Genomic DNA, 15273 nt, shown 5'->3' with positions numbered 1-15273 from the left:
CTGGTCTGTTCCTAAAAGGAGCAGCCAGAGTTCTAAAATTTTGTTCAGGAGGAATATCTTCATTATTATTGTGATCAGCCATGTTTTCAAAGATTTCTTCCCTGAGGTTTCTTCTTCTTCTGTGAAAGGTACGTTCTGGTTCAGGCTCAAAGAGAAACTCAGGTATTTCAATGGAGTGGTCAGAGTTTGTTTCAAACTATTCACTCATAAACCATAAACACAAGTTATATGAACAGCAGATTCAGTGACAAGAAAATAAAAATAAAATATACAAAGTATATACTAAAACAGTAATAAGAACAAAATTTAGTGTTTCTATCCCTGACAACGGCGCCAAAAACTTGTTGGGTGGTTTGCTGATGCTGAAAAAGTATATATTCTGATGGGGGACGTTCCTCTGTTCTAAATTAGCAACAGAAAACAGAGTTGTTCCCTTACTTCCAATCCAAGTGCGCAAGTGCACGCATCAAGTAATAATGGGTGTATTAAGGCCCAGATTATCGTTCCCACGAGGATAGAACTCTAAATATTGTATTAAACTATTTTATAAAGAATGAGAATGAAAAGAAAAGTTAGTGATTGAACTGTCTGGTCAAACGTTCCCTACTGTCTTAACAACGTTCCTCAGGAACAGTAAGTTCAGTCTGATGGCAAACAATTGATCGTTGCGTTATATGTGATCCTTCCTGTTTAAAAGGAGGTGTGATAATAATCATTGGAGTTTGATAGATACAAGATTAAACAAAGTAAAAATAAAACACTAATAACTATAATCAAGAGACAACAAGGTGGATGATTTTAAAAACAGTTTAACAGAAGGAACGGATTCACTGCTCTATTCTTAAATAGTTATTTCCTCTACTCAAGACTTAGCACTTTTTGGCTTTGTCCCAGTTTCTTATCTGCCAACTCTGATTCCTCAGCTCATGGACTAGATGGATCACAAGTTTCCATATTCCTATGGCTCCCTTGACTCTAACAGGTACTTAGTACAGAACCTTAAAATGGACGAAGTGGCCCCTTATTCCTAAGGTGACCAATAGTGTTTTTGCCATAACACTACCTTCCCCCAATGGCTAAGCTGTCTAAAATCCCTTTCTTACGGAAGTTCCTTTCTCAGTATATGTTCAATTTTCATTGATACACAACGAATATAGCTTACTTAGCCAAAGAAGTACAAAAAGCTTCAGTCAAGAGTTTTGGAAATAATTCTTTAAGAGTTTTGCAGCTTATCCGTCCCACAAATAATTCAGCCCATGGCTGATATTTTAAACATAATTATTCTAAACTGAAATCCCATAGACCCGAGATTCAGTTAAGAGATAATGATTGGGAAGAAAAGAAGAAACACTTATATTGAAATTAAACAAGAAAGATTACAACATAATATAAAATGGAGAAGAGGGTTGGTGCTCGTGGGGAGTCTTAATGGATGATACAGAGTAAGGGAGAAGGGTTGTCACTTAACTACAGTTACAACTATACAAAATTAAACTACTAACTAATACTAGGTGATCTCTTCTTTTAGGACTTCAATCCTTCCAAATTTTGATGATGTTTCTGTGTTTGGAATGTCCTATTTATAGGCAGAAAAGGGAATGGCAGTCTTGTAAATCCTTTGGAGTTGGTTTCTTGATTGAAGGAATGGGGCGGTGGAAACTGTGTTTGGAAGCTTGCAAATTGCTTGATGGGACAGTTTTTGTTGATGATTAGCCGTTTTCTTGCAGTCCCTCATGCCTTGCTTTCTTCTTAGCCAATGAGAACTCTTGATTCTCTGTTGTTCACGTTTCTTGGTGCTTAAGTGGTGCACCGCCTTTGCTTTTAGAAGACGTTGTTTTCACGTTTCCTGCAAAATGAACAGAAGCATTAAATGAAAGGAGCAGGTGTAATAAATGCTCTCAATCCATTCCCCTTTTAATATGTTTTCAAAGGAATACATCATCATTTGTTCACCCACTGTGTTTTTGTCACAAATGTGCAAAACAAATGATTTTCATGCTGAAGTTGCTCATCTGATGAGAGAACGGATGGTATTTTGCCATAAAAATGGGCATAGATGGGAACAAATTTACGTCCCATCATCTTCCATCCTCAAGTGTTGTAATCTTTTTAAGAATTTACGTATAGCTGTGGTACCTTAGATTCTGAGCTATGACAGATTCTTTGTCTAAAACTAATAATCTTTCAAAAATAAAATCAACCAACCAACAAATATTTCTACAAAACGACATACCTTTTATATTTTCCTGTCAATTGTCGGAGCGAAATTTTCCTATCAAGCTCAAAAATACAACTTTTGTATTTTCTTTTCTTGTAAATATTCATCTTGTTTAATTTGCATAAATAGATATTTTAAAATTATTAAAAGTTTGCACAATTAGTTCAAGGTAACTGTTTTTAAACGGATGTGTAAGAGGTGCAGTGAAATTAAGTTTTCACCATTCCCCGAGCATAATTAGACTTTTAAATTTTGATTCAAAGACCGGTTTGCAAAATAAAATAAAATTGATTTTTTTAAAAAAAATAATTTTGGGTTGTAACATATTTGCACCTATTTTTATGATATGTTTATCTTAAAAGTATTTAAATTTTCTCTAAAAACATCTCGTTATGTGTTAAAGCATTTGTAAACGTGTCAAACATTTGTTCACAACATTTTAATTTATTATTCTACACAAAAATAAATTTGAAAGAGGATTTTCTTTTCTTTTTTGGGGTCATAAATAACAAAAGGGGATTCTTTTTTGTTGTCATCGAGGGACCTTATTAAAATTCAAGGAAACAGATAATTCAGTCAGATAATTATCCAACCCCTTTCCTTCATACTTTTCTAATCATGAATTGAACCTATTATAATTCAATTCAGATATTTAATATCGTGAAAATAAAATAATACATATTTTTTTTTTGTAAGCTAAAATAATACATATTTTACGAACCAAGTGTTGCGCGAGATAGTATGAAGTACTGTTATTTTATTAAGGATTAGCCCAATACGATGTCGTTTGGGATAAAGATGATATTTTTGTAATTTTAATTTATTTCAGAATTATTATAATCTTAATAATTATAATTTTTTAATTTTTCAATCTAAAAACGATATCAATTTAAAAGTAAATGTAGATAACTTATATGTAAAAACTGATAAATATTTTTCTGTTTATTGAAATACATAGATATCCGGTTGTAGAGAAAAAATATTCTCTGGCCATCTGTTCTTATTTGAATCTCAACCGTTCATTGAACCTACTCGCTACGTCTCGATTATTTCTCATCACAACAACATTCTCTAGCCGTCTTGTTCATATTTGAATCTCAACCGTTCATTATTGTACCTACTCGCTGCGTCTCCACTATTTCTCATCAGAATGACGAACTTATCCCCATAGTTTCTAGAAACTAGGTAGATAAGTTCGGTGGCAGTGTGAGTAATAGAGTAGAGAAGGATGGGGAGTTAGGTAGCAGAGTTACAATTACATTGAATACATGTAACTGCCATTCCTATATAACACAACCTCATCTTCCATTCTCTTACCTGACCCTCAAACTTAGCGTCCTATTTCTACACCCACACTCAACACGCAAACACAGAACAGAGCAAAAAACCACAGAGAACTCTATACCCAAAATCATCCAACAATGGCACCAGCAAAAACTCTCACTTACCTGTCTCAGGAGAAGACCCTCGAGTCTAGCTTCGTTAGGGACGAAGACGAGCGCCCAAAAGTTGCTTACAATCAATTCAGCAACGAAATCCCTGTAATTTCACTCGCTGGAATCGACGAGGTCGATGGCCGCAGAGCAGAGATTTGCAACAAGATCGTCGAGGCTTGTGAGGATTGGGGTATCTTCCAAGTTGTTGATCATGGTGTGGACACTAAACTCATATCTGAAATGACCCGTTTGGCCAAAGAGTTCTTCGCTTTGCCCCCAGAAGAGAAGCTTCGCTTTGACATGTCCGGTGGCAAAAAGGGTGGCTTCATAGTCTCTAGCCATCTCCAAGTAACACTTTTTCCCCTTATACACATTATTTCTAACAATTACCCATAATGGGTAAATTGAATGGTAGTTAAAATGTTGAATATGTAGAAAATGGTATTTTGTATACTCAATTCTAGTTTAAAAATATGCTTTGTGGGTTTGTGAATTTGATTTTTAATTTTTAATTTTTTTTTTTTGGGGTGTAGGGAGAAGCGGTGCAGGATTGGAGAGAGATTGTGACATATTTTTCATACCCAATTAGAAACAGAGACTATTCAAGGTGGCCTGATAAACCTGAAGGGTGGATAGCTGTGACGGAGCAATATAGTGACAAGTTAATGAGTTTGGCATGCAAGTTGTTGGAGGTGTTGTCAGAGGCAATGGGTTTAGAGAAAGAGGCTCTTACGAAAGCATGCGTTGATATGGATCAGAAGGTTGTGGTGAATTTCTACCCAAAATGCCCTCAACCAGATCTCACACTTGGACTTAAGCGACACACTGATCCTGGCACCATCACACTGCTCCTTCAAGACCAGGTCGGTGGACTTCAAGCTACAAGAGATAATGGTCAGACATGGATAACCGTTCAGCCTGTGGAGGGTGCCTTTGTCGTCAATCTTGGAGATCATGGTCACGTGAGTCACACTTCCTCACTCACATTCTTATCATTAGAGTTTTACCGTTTAAAAAATAAAATAAAAATCATCATTAAAGTGAAAATTAAACATATGATGAGTAAATAGTAAGTTTTATCATTAATTAAAATAAAAATATCAAAATATAAATAGAATAAATATAATTATGTCGCTACTTTCTCTTTGCTTTTTAGTATTAATTTTAAAATCATTGTAATGAGTAATGATACAGTTATAAGTAAGTTTCTTAATAGTGTCTTCGTTACTCTTTGTGTTAGAGATTCTGTATTAATTATCCCATTAACTTTTTTTTATTAAAGATGAATGTGAAAAATGAAATGTATGAAATTGAGTGTAAGAAGTCATGCTAAAAATGTAGTTAACGTAAAAACAAATGATAACTTTTGTACTAAATTCGTATACATTTAATAGATAAATAATAATAAAATTTTTTTATAGAATCAGCAAAAGAAATTCTTAGCAGCTAGAGATCTATATATGTTGTTTAATATTATTAAAATTTATGTATGATATCAAAATTTAATTAAAAAAACTGATAATTCATATAATTAACAAGAAATTTATTTAATTTAATAATATATATATTTTTCTTCCGAAATACTTGAAAACTTCCTTGTGTATGAATTTATTATATTCACACACTCTTTGCATATTTCATGCAAATCGCATTAAATTACACATTTACTCTGCTTTGACTTGTTTTGACAATTTAAATGATATTCATAGCTCATAAAGTATGTGGTCCCTGCTTACTTAATCTTTTCTACTTTTATTTTCATCAATTAATGTGATCAGACGAGTTTCACGGAGTAAGTAGGGTAAACCATAGTTAAAGGAAAAACAAATTAATCATTAAAAATTTCTGTAAAAATGATGATTCAATTCTTAGAAAATGATTTAGGCAATTTTTTTATTAAGAACTTTTTAGAAAGATTTGCTGAATGTTTAACTAACACTTTTGGCCTAATACTGTGTTATTTTGTACTTTTTTTATTTTCTTGATGTGTTTAATTTATGTGGGTATGATATGCAGTTTCTGAGTAATGGAAGGTTCAAAAATGCTGATCACCAAGCAGTGGTGAACTCGAACCATAGCCGTTTGTCCATAGCAACGTTCCAAAACCCAGCACCAGATGCAACAGTGTACCCTTTGAAGGTTAGAGAGGGAGAGAAACCTGTGATGGAGGAACCAATCACTTTTGCAGAAATGTATAGGAGAAAAATGAGCAAGGACCTTGAGCTTGCTAGGATTAAGAAGTTGGCCAAGGAAAAGCAATTGCAGGATTTGGAGAAAGCAAAAATTGAGGCCAAGCCTTTGGATCAGATTTTTGCTTAGACTTCTCAGAGTTTATTGCCCCCTCAACTTTGTGTTTTTTGCATTTTCTTCAAAATGGCCATTATTATAAATCTTTAGCTTTTGTGCTTGTCTTTTCGTTGAATTATGGGAACTATGTCCTATGTGAAGAGGTATTGTTCATTTGCCAGTTTCTCAGGATCCAGCGAGGTCTCTGTAAACCATATAATCACTACTTATAAATAAATGAAAATAAGTTGCATCCCTTATTGCCTGCATGGCCATCACATTCAAATGTGCAGTTGAATTTTAAAATACTAATTGATATATTTTCTCCTATATTTTATGATATGCTTATGTTAAAAGTATTTAAACTCGCATTTTAGTATTTTTTTAGATATGTTATATTTACAATTTTTTTTTACAAATTCTTATAAATTATAATATGGATTTACGAGAGTATATTTCCAAGTGAGTGTACTCCTCGGAGTACATAGTATAGTTTGTAAGAGTTTGTAAATATAACTTTTTTTTTTTTATATTGGGTTGAAATTATTGAGTTTGATATAAAATCAATATAAATTTGGAGCACATATTATAAATCAATTATTTTGTAAAGGTAAGTAAATGTAATGTATTTTATCATTTTTATATATTTTTTGTTTTTTATTTTCTGAATTATCCCTTACGAAATTAAAAAATTAAAGTAAGAGAAAAAAGAAAAGAAATCACATCGTCCATCAATTAGGATCTTTTATTTAAAGAAAATGATGGACCACCAAATTGTGTTAGTTGGGCAAAAGCACCCATCTAAGAACATTTATGCAAAGATACACTTAGTTAAATCACTTTCCAAATGTTTAACCAAAGTATGGCGGTCAATGCACCGGAAGACTTGACGTGATTAATCCCGTCACCAAGTTTGTCGTAACCGCCCTCCATGTCAGCCACGCACTTGAATGCCGTCACTTGGCGAGACGGCACAAGTGCAGCAAACTACATCTTGTTTGTTCCATTGCATATGCAATTTTCGTTCGCTCTCTAAAGCATTTTTCTCTCCTTCTCTCTAAAGTCTCTCATCTAAATCGGTTGCCGCTTTCCTCTCTGCTACCTGAACTCTCTTCGCTGCATGTTCTGTGAGATTTCCCTGCCAACCGAAAAAGGTATGTTGTGTTCATTTTTTTTTAACTTTTTGTTATTTTGTTTTGTATATATTCTTTATAAAATTTTAGGATATATATTTAATTAGTGAAATAAATAAATAAAAATTATAATTAGTGAAATAAATAAATAAAAATTATAATTAGTGAAATAATTAAATAATAATTATAATTAATTTTTAATTAATTAATAATTGAAATTTGTAAAAGCTTAGGTTAGAAACCTAATTAGTGAATTAATATGTGAATTAATCACTAATTAGGTTTTATAATTGACATAAAAATATTAATATACAAATATATTTAATAATTAGACATCTAGCTTAAGGTTTTATAATTAACATATAAAATAATTTACAACAATTAATGATTAATTTACTAATTAATTAACTAATTAGGTTTCTATTGTAAGGTTTTACAAATTTAAATTATTAATTAATTAATCACTAATTATAATGATTATTTAATTATTTCACTAATTAGGTTTTATAATTGACATAAAAATATTAATATACAAATATATTTAATAATTAGACATCTATCCTAAGGTTTGTGTAGTTCATCTAAGGTGAACTCTTTTGTGTTCTAAATTACATGGATACATTTTCGTTGCCATTATTCATTATATATTTGTTAGTTAGTTCCGTGTACTTTCCTCCTGACAACCGCCAAATTATTCATCATTTTTCTGTTGTTCTTTTTCCTAAACCGTCGCCGCAAATTAACATGACACTTTTTGATGTACTTTGTCCTCACTTACATATTTTTTGAAAAAACTTCACAGGAGGTCACTCATCCTAAAATTTCAAGTTAAGCAAGCTTAACTATGGAGTTCTTCTATTCTGTGTTACCAAAAACTAGATGCATCTTGTTAGTCTAGGTAATACAATTAATTCTTATAATTTATCCCCAGCTGTAGATTCCTATACATACATATACAGTCTTTGGAATCCCTCTCTTTTGGGTGTGTATTTGATTCATTCATTTACCCCTCCGCTGGAAGCCTGCAAGAAGTCGCTCATTGTGCGTGCCTCTTTGCACCGGTGATCACACTCCCTGCCCTCGTCTGCCACTGGGATGTTACATGTCCACTAGCTTTCGTCTGATTCGTCCTTGAACCACACCATACCAGAAGAGAGGCCCTGCTCTGATACTACTTGTAACGCCCGACCGCTTTAAGAATCAATGATTGTCCCCACAAACTTACACGAGACTTTTCGGCGTGCTTTGTCCTCATTCACACACTTTATGGGAAAACTTCTCAGAAGGTCACACATCCCAGAATTGCTCCAAGTTAAGCATGCTTAACTATAGAGTTCTTCTATTATGCGCTATCAAAAAGTAGATGCATCTTGTTAGTCTAGGTAATACCAATTAATTCTTATAAGTTATCCCTAGTTGTAGAGTCCTATACATGTATAGTCTTTGGAATCCCTCTCTTTTGGGTGTGTATTTGATTCATTCATGTACCCCTTCCCTGGAAGCCTGCCAAGAGCCACTCCTTGTTCGTGCCTCTTTGCACCAGCGATCACTCCCTGCCCTCGTCAACCACCGGTATGTTACATTTTCCATGGCTCGTGGTGGTCAATCTAATCCAAACAACCAGAATCAAAATAGAGGTCCTCCTTCTTTTTCCGATGCTAGCTCTTCCCTTTCCATGGAAGATTCTGCTAGTCCACACTATCTTCTCAGTGGTGACCATCCTGGTCTCATCCTTGTCACCCATGTTCTGGTTGACCCCAACTTTCATTCCTTGAATAGGGCTATGCTCATTGCTCTTACAACAAAAAATAAACTATGTTTTGTGGATGGCACTCTTCTTCGCCCTGCTTCTATTGATCTCTTATTTGGTGCTTGGAATAGATGCAATTCCTTGTTGATATCTTGGCTACTCAATTCTGTCTCAAAAGATATTGCTGATAGTTTGAAGTACTTCTCCAATGCTTATGAAATTTGGTCAAATTTGAAGGACCAATTTCTCCAGGCAAACGGATCTCGCATCTATCAACTGAAACAACAAATTACCTCCTTCAATCAGGACTCTCTTGATGTCAATGGTTACTACGCCAAACTCAAAACCTTATGGGATGAACTTCATGATTATCGCCTATCTTTCCCTTGCATTTGTGGTGGCTTGCATTCTTTGTCTGACTGGCAACAATAAGATTAGGTTATACAGTTTCTCATGGGGCTGAATGACTCTTTTTCTGCTGTTCGAGCACAGATTCTTCTGCTTGTACCTCTTCCCTCTTTGGCCCGGGTTTTCTCATTGATTTTGCAATAAGAACGTCAACGTCAAATTACCAATTATGTGCCTAATTTCTTAGAGACCCCTCTATTGAATTCCATAATTGCTTCATTTTCCTCAACTCAGGCATTGGTCTCTGTCGCTGTCTCCTCCACATCGTGCCGTCAACGTCCTTACTGCAGCAATTGTTAGGCCACCGGACATATAAAGGACCGATGTTTCAAGCTTGACAGGTACCCACCTAATAAACCCTTGGTTTACCATGGTTTTAGGTTTAATTATACTTGAAATATATCATGAATTGCATGGAAATTAGGGTTTTATACCGTAAAGTCACAATAACTGAATATCTTGCTAACATGTAGTCATAATTCTTATTTCAAGGGATTCTTGACGTTCATTATGGCTTTTTGGAGCCAAAGGGATACAACAAGACGAGTTCAAGCCTCAAAGAAGCAAGATTCCAAGCATGTGCAAGCTGTAGGAGGACGTTTTGGCATCCAAGAAGAACATTTAAACACTCTAAATGAAGAAAACAACAATAACTCTCTGGACTAGAGCGTTTTGACGGCCAAACAGAGCGCCAAAACGCTCCAGCAGTAACAAGTCACCCTTCGAAGAGAACGTTTTGGCGCCCAACAGCGCGCTAAAACGCCCAGAGGCATACAGGAATGCACTAAGAGAACATTTTAGCACACAAATAGCACGCTAAAACGTCCATGTACGAACCCATCAGCCCCAGATTCAACTGAAGATTTGCCAATGGATACAGATCGCGATATCTGGGATTAAAGCGAAAACATATCAATATTGATAGATAGAAATCCATGGGAAGATGTGAAGAAAGATTACAACAAGATTCAAAGTCAAAAATCTGTCACCAATCTACAAGATCTTAAACGCAAAAAGGAAACAATTATAAAATCAATTACAAATCTGATACGGATACGGTGGGAGATGCAATGAAGGATGTGGATTTGAAGATTATAAATAGGGAGCTGAGGGTCAGACCAAAGGGAACCAATTCACAAGTCCAGAGAAATACACAAGGACCTGAAGGAGGAATCCTGTTGCAGAGCGCTGGAACACTGAGGAACCAAGTCAACATCACACCAATGGAGGCTTGGGGTTCTCTTTTCTTTACTATTGTTTTTGAATTCAGTATGCTAGGCTAGACTTTTATGTAGTTAAGGGTAGATGGAACCCAATTGAATCTTTATGTTTATGAATTAAATTGTCTCTGAATTCTTTTCTTTTTATAATTGAATAAATTTATCTATCTTTAATGCTTTCTATGAGTTTGCTCCTTATAGAATGATTTTGGGGAATTGCATGACAATATGGATGTTGGTGCATGAACCTGACTTGGTAAATTTATCATAATCCTTGTGATCTTGGGATAGACATAGGGTAATTGTGCAATCTTGGAATTCTTGATCTTAATGCATGTTTTCTTGGGGAATAACCGAGGAACTAGGGTTCTTCTGAGATCATATAGATTTAGGGTAACAAGGAATTGAGCCCTAATTAACTTAGATAGAATTGATTGGCAATATATTAAGAAAAGGCTCTTGACTCTTTAATTCATAACATCTTGAGGAGATTAGGAGAAGTCGAAACCCTAACTACGCTTGTTTTAAATTCTTAACCAATCATCATCTTTTCAATTGTCTTTTTAATTCTGAAATTTCTTTAATTGCATCTCATTGCTTGTTCTTAATTTTAAGTTCTTCAGTCACAAATTCTCTCAAATCCAATTCTTGATTATCCAACTAAAACCCGGTTAGCGAACTAGTGCTTGAAAATCCGATCCTCGTGGGAACGATCTTGTACTCTGGTACACTTTTATTACTTAACGACCGGTGCACTTGTCGAGTCACTATCAAGTTTTTGGCGCCGTTGCCGGGGATTGGATCCTTCAACATTAGAAGTAACTAATTACCTTTTAGATTGGACGTTTTAACTTTTAATTTTCTGCACTTTGAACATTCTTCAAAAATATTTTCTGCATATTTTAATTTTCTGCATTCTTTGTTTACTTTTTATTTTTCTGTTTTCTGTTTTGCATTTTTTATTTTTTCTGCACATCTCTTCAATCTTAGTTTATGCGAGGTACTCTTAACCCTCGAATCTTGCAGTTTGATCCTGAGATAGAAAAGACAGAAAGGAAACTTAGGAAGGACGCAAAAGCAAAGAAAGCAAAGGAAGCAAAAGAAACCTCAAGTTCAACATAACCAAAGGAGGAGACGATGGCTGAAAACAACGCAATTCAGAATCCTCCAAGGACCTTGGGAGATTATATGACTCCATCCAGAGTTCCACAGACGGAGAGCATTGTTAGACCAACCGTGGATGCTAACAACTTCAAGCTTAAGCCAGCACTGCTGCAATTAATCCAAAAAGATCAGTTCGCTGGAGGAAGCACTGAGGACTCCTACAGTCATCTTGATGATTTTCTTCTTTACTGTGACACATTAAAGATGAACGGAGTCTCTCGCGACGCAATCCTGCTCAGACTATTTCCATGTTCACTGAAGAATGACGCAAGAGCTTGGTTGCAGTCTCAACCCGAAGGAAGCATAACCAGTTGGGATGACCTAGCACGAAAATTCTTGGCCAGATTTTTCTTAGCCTCGAAAATGGCAAGGCTCAAATTAGAAATCACTGCTTTTGAACAAAAAGAAATTGAATCTCTGTACGAGGCTTGGGAACGATTTAAAGGATTACTCAAGAAGTGTCCTCAACATGGAATTGAAGCATGGGAGAAAGCAAGAATCGTTTTCCAAGGGATGACGCCCAACATAAGAACACTGGTAAATGCTGCTGCAGGAGGCTCCTTGAAAACAAAAACTCCAGAGGAAGCGCTAGAATTGTTGGAATCCTTAGCTTCTCAAGAATTTGACAATGCCCCAGTCACACAAAGAATAACAGGAATTATGAAGCTTGACGGCTATGATGCAATCTTGGCTCAGAATGAACAAGTACTGCAAATGAATAAGAAACAACAAGAACAATTAGATGCTCTTACAAAGCAATTTAATATATCTCAAATTTCTTCTATTAGTAATTCTCAAGTTAAATGTGGTATTTGTGCAGAGGCTTATGCAACTGACGACTGTTACTACATGAGAACAACTGAAAAGCCACCAGCAGAGGCCAATGGAATCTGGTACGATCAAAAGAATCAGAATAATCCAGGAAGAAACCAATATGGTAATCAAGGGTGGAAAATTTCTAACCAACACCCTGTGTTTAGTTACAAATCAACCCATCAGTTGAACCCTCATATGCCATTGCAACAACAACCTCCACCTCAAGGCACCACTTCAAAATGGGAAAAAGCTTTTACGCAGCTGTCCAAGACCACATCAGACTACATTCAGAATGCAGATGCCTTCAGAGATGAAACAAGAGCCTCATTCCGGAATCAAGAAGCTTCTATCCGGAATCTAGAAACTCAGATTGGCCAGCTGTCAAAACAATTTGCTTAAAGAACTCATGACACCTTCCCAAGTAACACCAACACGAACCCAAATGTACAATGTAATTCAATCATTACCAGAAGCAGGATCGTGATCCAACCTGTGATAAAGCCGCAAGTTGAAAAGAAGAAAGACGTTGAACCTGAAGCCGAAAAAGAAAAAGAAGAAGATGTAGGAGAAGCTGAAAAGAGCAGTTCAGAAAAGAAGCTGTTCAAATGGGAGAAAAAGAAAGCTCTGGATAGGAAATCAAAGCTGACAAATCCATCTCCCTATGCACGAGTTCCATACCCTCAGCGGTTGAAACAAGAGATCCAGAAACAACAATACACCAAATTTCTGGATATATTCAAGAAGCTGCAAGTGAACATTCCTTTCACAGAAGCCCTGGAAAGCATGCCCAATTACGCAAAATTCATGAAAGACCTTTTGTCAAAGAAGCACAAGTTGAAGGAGTGAGAAACAGTGGCCCTAACTGAGGAATGCAGTGCAATCATCCAGAAGAAACTCCCTCCCAAACTGAAAGATCCAGGCAGCTTCAGTATTCCTATAGCTATAGGAAATATTGAAGTAGGAAAAACATTATATGATCTGGGAGCAAGTATAAACCTGATACCGTTGTCCATGTGCAGAGCTCTTGGAATTAAGGAGCTGAAGCCAACTACGGTTTCTCTCCAGTTAGCTGACAGATCGATCAGACGACTAGATGGGGTAATTGAGGATGTTTTAGTTAAAATTGACAAATTTATCTTCCCTGCAGATTTTGTAATTTTGAATATGGAAGAAGATGCTGAGATTCCCTTACTACTTGGGAGGCCATTCCTAGCCACCGTAAGAGCAATGATCGATGTGGAGCAAGGGAAACCGATGCTGAGGACGAACGAAGAAACAGTCACCATTGATGTCTTCGAATCAATGAAACATCCATCAGACGGAGGAGACTATTTTATGATTGACAAAATACAAGAAGCAGTTGATGACACTATGAAAGAGGAGAGTTCCCCACTCGAGTTAGAACAAATCAATGAAGAAGCTGACATAGCTGATAAAGAACCAGTGGTGGAAGAACTTGAAAGAAAGAAAGATGACATCCCTCTTGGAGCACCGAAGGTAGAGCTTAAGGAGTTACCTCCAAACTAAAGTATGCTTTCCTTGGTGACAACAACACATATCCAGTCATCATCAATGTTGAGCTATCAACAAAAGAAAAAGAAAAACTTCTCAAGGTGTTGAAGAAACAGAAAGCTGCCATAAGATGGTCCTTCTCCGACCTAAAAGGTATAAATCCTTCCTTTTGTGCTCATAAAATTCTAATGGAGGATGATATTAAACCTGTAAGGCAGTCGCAAGGGAGACTCAATCCAACCAAGAAAGAGGTGGTAAGGAAATAGGTAGTTAAACTGTTAGATGCAGTGATGATTTACCCTATATTCGACAGTGCATGGGTAAGTCCTATACAAACGGTACCCAAGAAAGGTGGAGTCACTGTGGTAAGAAATGAGAACAACGAGTTGATTCCAACAAGGACAGTCACCGGGTGGAGAGTGTATGTTGATTATAGAAGACTTAATGCAGCCACTCGCAAGGACCACTTCCCTATTCCTTTCTTGGACCAGATGTTGGAGAGACTAGCTGGCCATGCCTTCTACTGCTTCCTGGATGGGTACTCAGGCTACAACCAAATAGCAGTAGCTCCAGAAGATCAAGAGAAGACAACATATACATGCCCTTACGGAGTCTTTGCTTACCGGAGGATGCCTTTCGGCTTGTGCAACGCTCCTGCAACTTTTCAAAGGTGCATGTTTTCCATCTTTTCTGATATGATTGAGAAATTCATTGAGATCTTTATGGATGATTTTTCTATTTTTGGTCCCTCTTTTTACACTTGCTTAGAAAATTTATCTTGTGTTTTACAAAGGTGTCAAGAGAGTAATCTTGTTTTAAATTGGGAAAAATGTCACTTCATGGTAAAAGATGGCATAGTTTTAGGACACAAGGTGTCCAAAGATGGTATAGAAGTTGATAGAGCTAAGATATCTGTTATTGAGAAACTTCCCCCTCCCTCTAATGTTAAAGGTATTCGAAGTTTTCTCGGTCATACAGGTTTTTACAGACGCTTTATCAAGGACTTTTCCAAGATAGCAAAGCCACTATGCAAGCTGTTGGTCTAGGATAAGGAATTCAACTTCACAGATGAATGTTTGTTAGCATTTAATATTTTAAAAGATCGATTGACCACTGCACCTATAATCACTGCACCTGATTTCACAATACCTTTTGAATTAATGTGTGATGCTAGTGATTATGCTATAGGAGCTGGCTTAGGACAAAGAAAGAATAAATTGTTGCATGTGATATCTTCCTTCACAGAGGTCCTATAGCAATGTGCCTTATATCATTTTTAATCTTGGGATGTTAGCTGTGTGGTGTCAAAATTTGGTACCATTTGAAGATG

General features: G+C 35.9%; 3 protein-coding genes and 1 non-coding gene across 4 annotated transcripts; 3 read left to right on the top strand and 1 right to left on the bottom strand.

The window, feature by feature from the left end:
- The first annotated feature begins 3556 nt into the window (after window positions 1-3556).
- Window positions 3557-6210, top strand: LOC133286662 (naringenin,2-oxoglutarate 3-dioxygenase). Its single transcript, XM_061484110.1, has 3 exons — window positions 3557-4002; window positions 4188-4616; window positions 5671-6210. The coding sequence occupies exons 1-3, from the start codon at window positions 3640-3642 to the stop codon at window positions 5971-5973; spliced, it is 1095 nt and encodes a 364-aa protein (XP_061340094.1). The 5' UTR covers window positions 3557-3639; the 3' UTR covers window positions 5974-6210.
- A 2451-nt stretch (window positions 6211-8661) lies between these two features.
- LOC133286707 (uncharacterized) lies at window positions 8662-9255 on the top strand. Its single transcript, XM_061484163.1, has one exon. It carries the CDS (start codon window positions 8662-8664, stop codon window positions 9253-9255), a length of 594 nt encoding a protein of 197 aa, XP_061340147.1.
- Window positions 9256-11588: 2333 nt separating this feature from the next.
- Window positions 11589-13277, top strand: LOC133286698 (uncharacterized). Its single transcript, XM_061484151.1, has 2 exons — window positions 11589-12811; window positions 12908-13277. The coding sequence occupies exons 1-2, from the start codon at window positions 11589-11591 to the stop codon at window positions 13275-13277; spliced, it is 1593 nt and encodes a 530-aa protein (XP_061340135.1).
- On the bottom strand, window positions 11985-12091 carry LOC133286729 (small nucleolar RNA R71). The gene has a single exon (XR_009748165.1). It is a non-coding gene; the product is annotated as a small nucleolar RNA R71 (small nucleolar RNA).
- Window positions 13278-15273: the final 1996 nt, after the last annotated feature.

This window comes from Gastrolobium bilobum, unplaced genomic scaffold, assembly GCF_033153095.1.
Source record: "Gastrolobium bilobum isolate Gb01-03AN ecotype WA unplaced genomic scaffold, APGP_CSIRO_Gbil_v1 utg84305, whole genome shotgun sequence".
Taxonomy (NCBI): domain Eukaryota; kingdom Viridiplantae; phylum Streptophyta; class Magnoliopsida; order Fabales; family Fabaceae; genus Gastrolobium; species Gastrolobium bilobum.
Note: the sequence above shows the minus strand (reverse complement) of the source record. Positions and strands in the feature narration are given on the sequence as shown.

Bases quoted from the DNA above. Each gene is read 5' to 3' on its own strand.
- LOC133286662 (XM_061484110.1), top strand. From the start codon at position 3,640: ATGGCACCAGCAAAAACTCTCACTTACCTGTCTCAGGAGAAGACCCTC. The intron at 4,003-4,187 runs GTAACACTTTTT...TTTGGGGTGTAG, and splicing joins TAGTCTCTAGCCATCTCCAA to GGAGAAGCGGTGCAGGATTG. The intron at 4,617-5,670 runs GTGAGTCACACT...TATGATATGCAG, and splicing joins ATCTTGGAGATCATGGTCAC to TTTCTGAGTAATGGAAGGTT.
- LOC133286707 (XM_061484163.1), top strand. From the start codon at position 8,662: ATGGCTCGTGGTGGTCAATCTAATCCAAACAACCAGAATCAAAATAGA.
- LOC133286698 (XM_061484151.1), top strand. From the start codon at position 11,589: ATGGCTGAAAACAACGCAATTCAGAATCCTCCAAGGACCTTGGGAGAT. The intron at 12,812-12,907 runs GTCAAAACAATT...TACCAGAAGCAG, and splicing joins GAAACTCAGATTGGCCAGCT to GATCGTGATCCAACCTGTGA.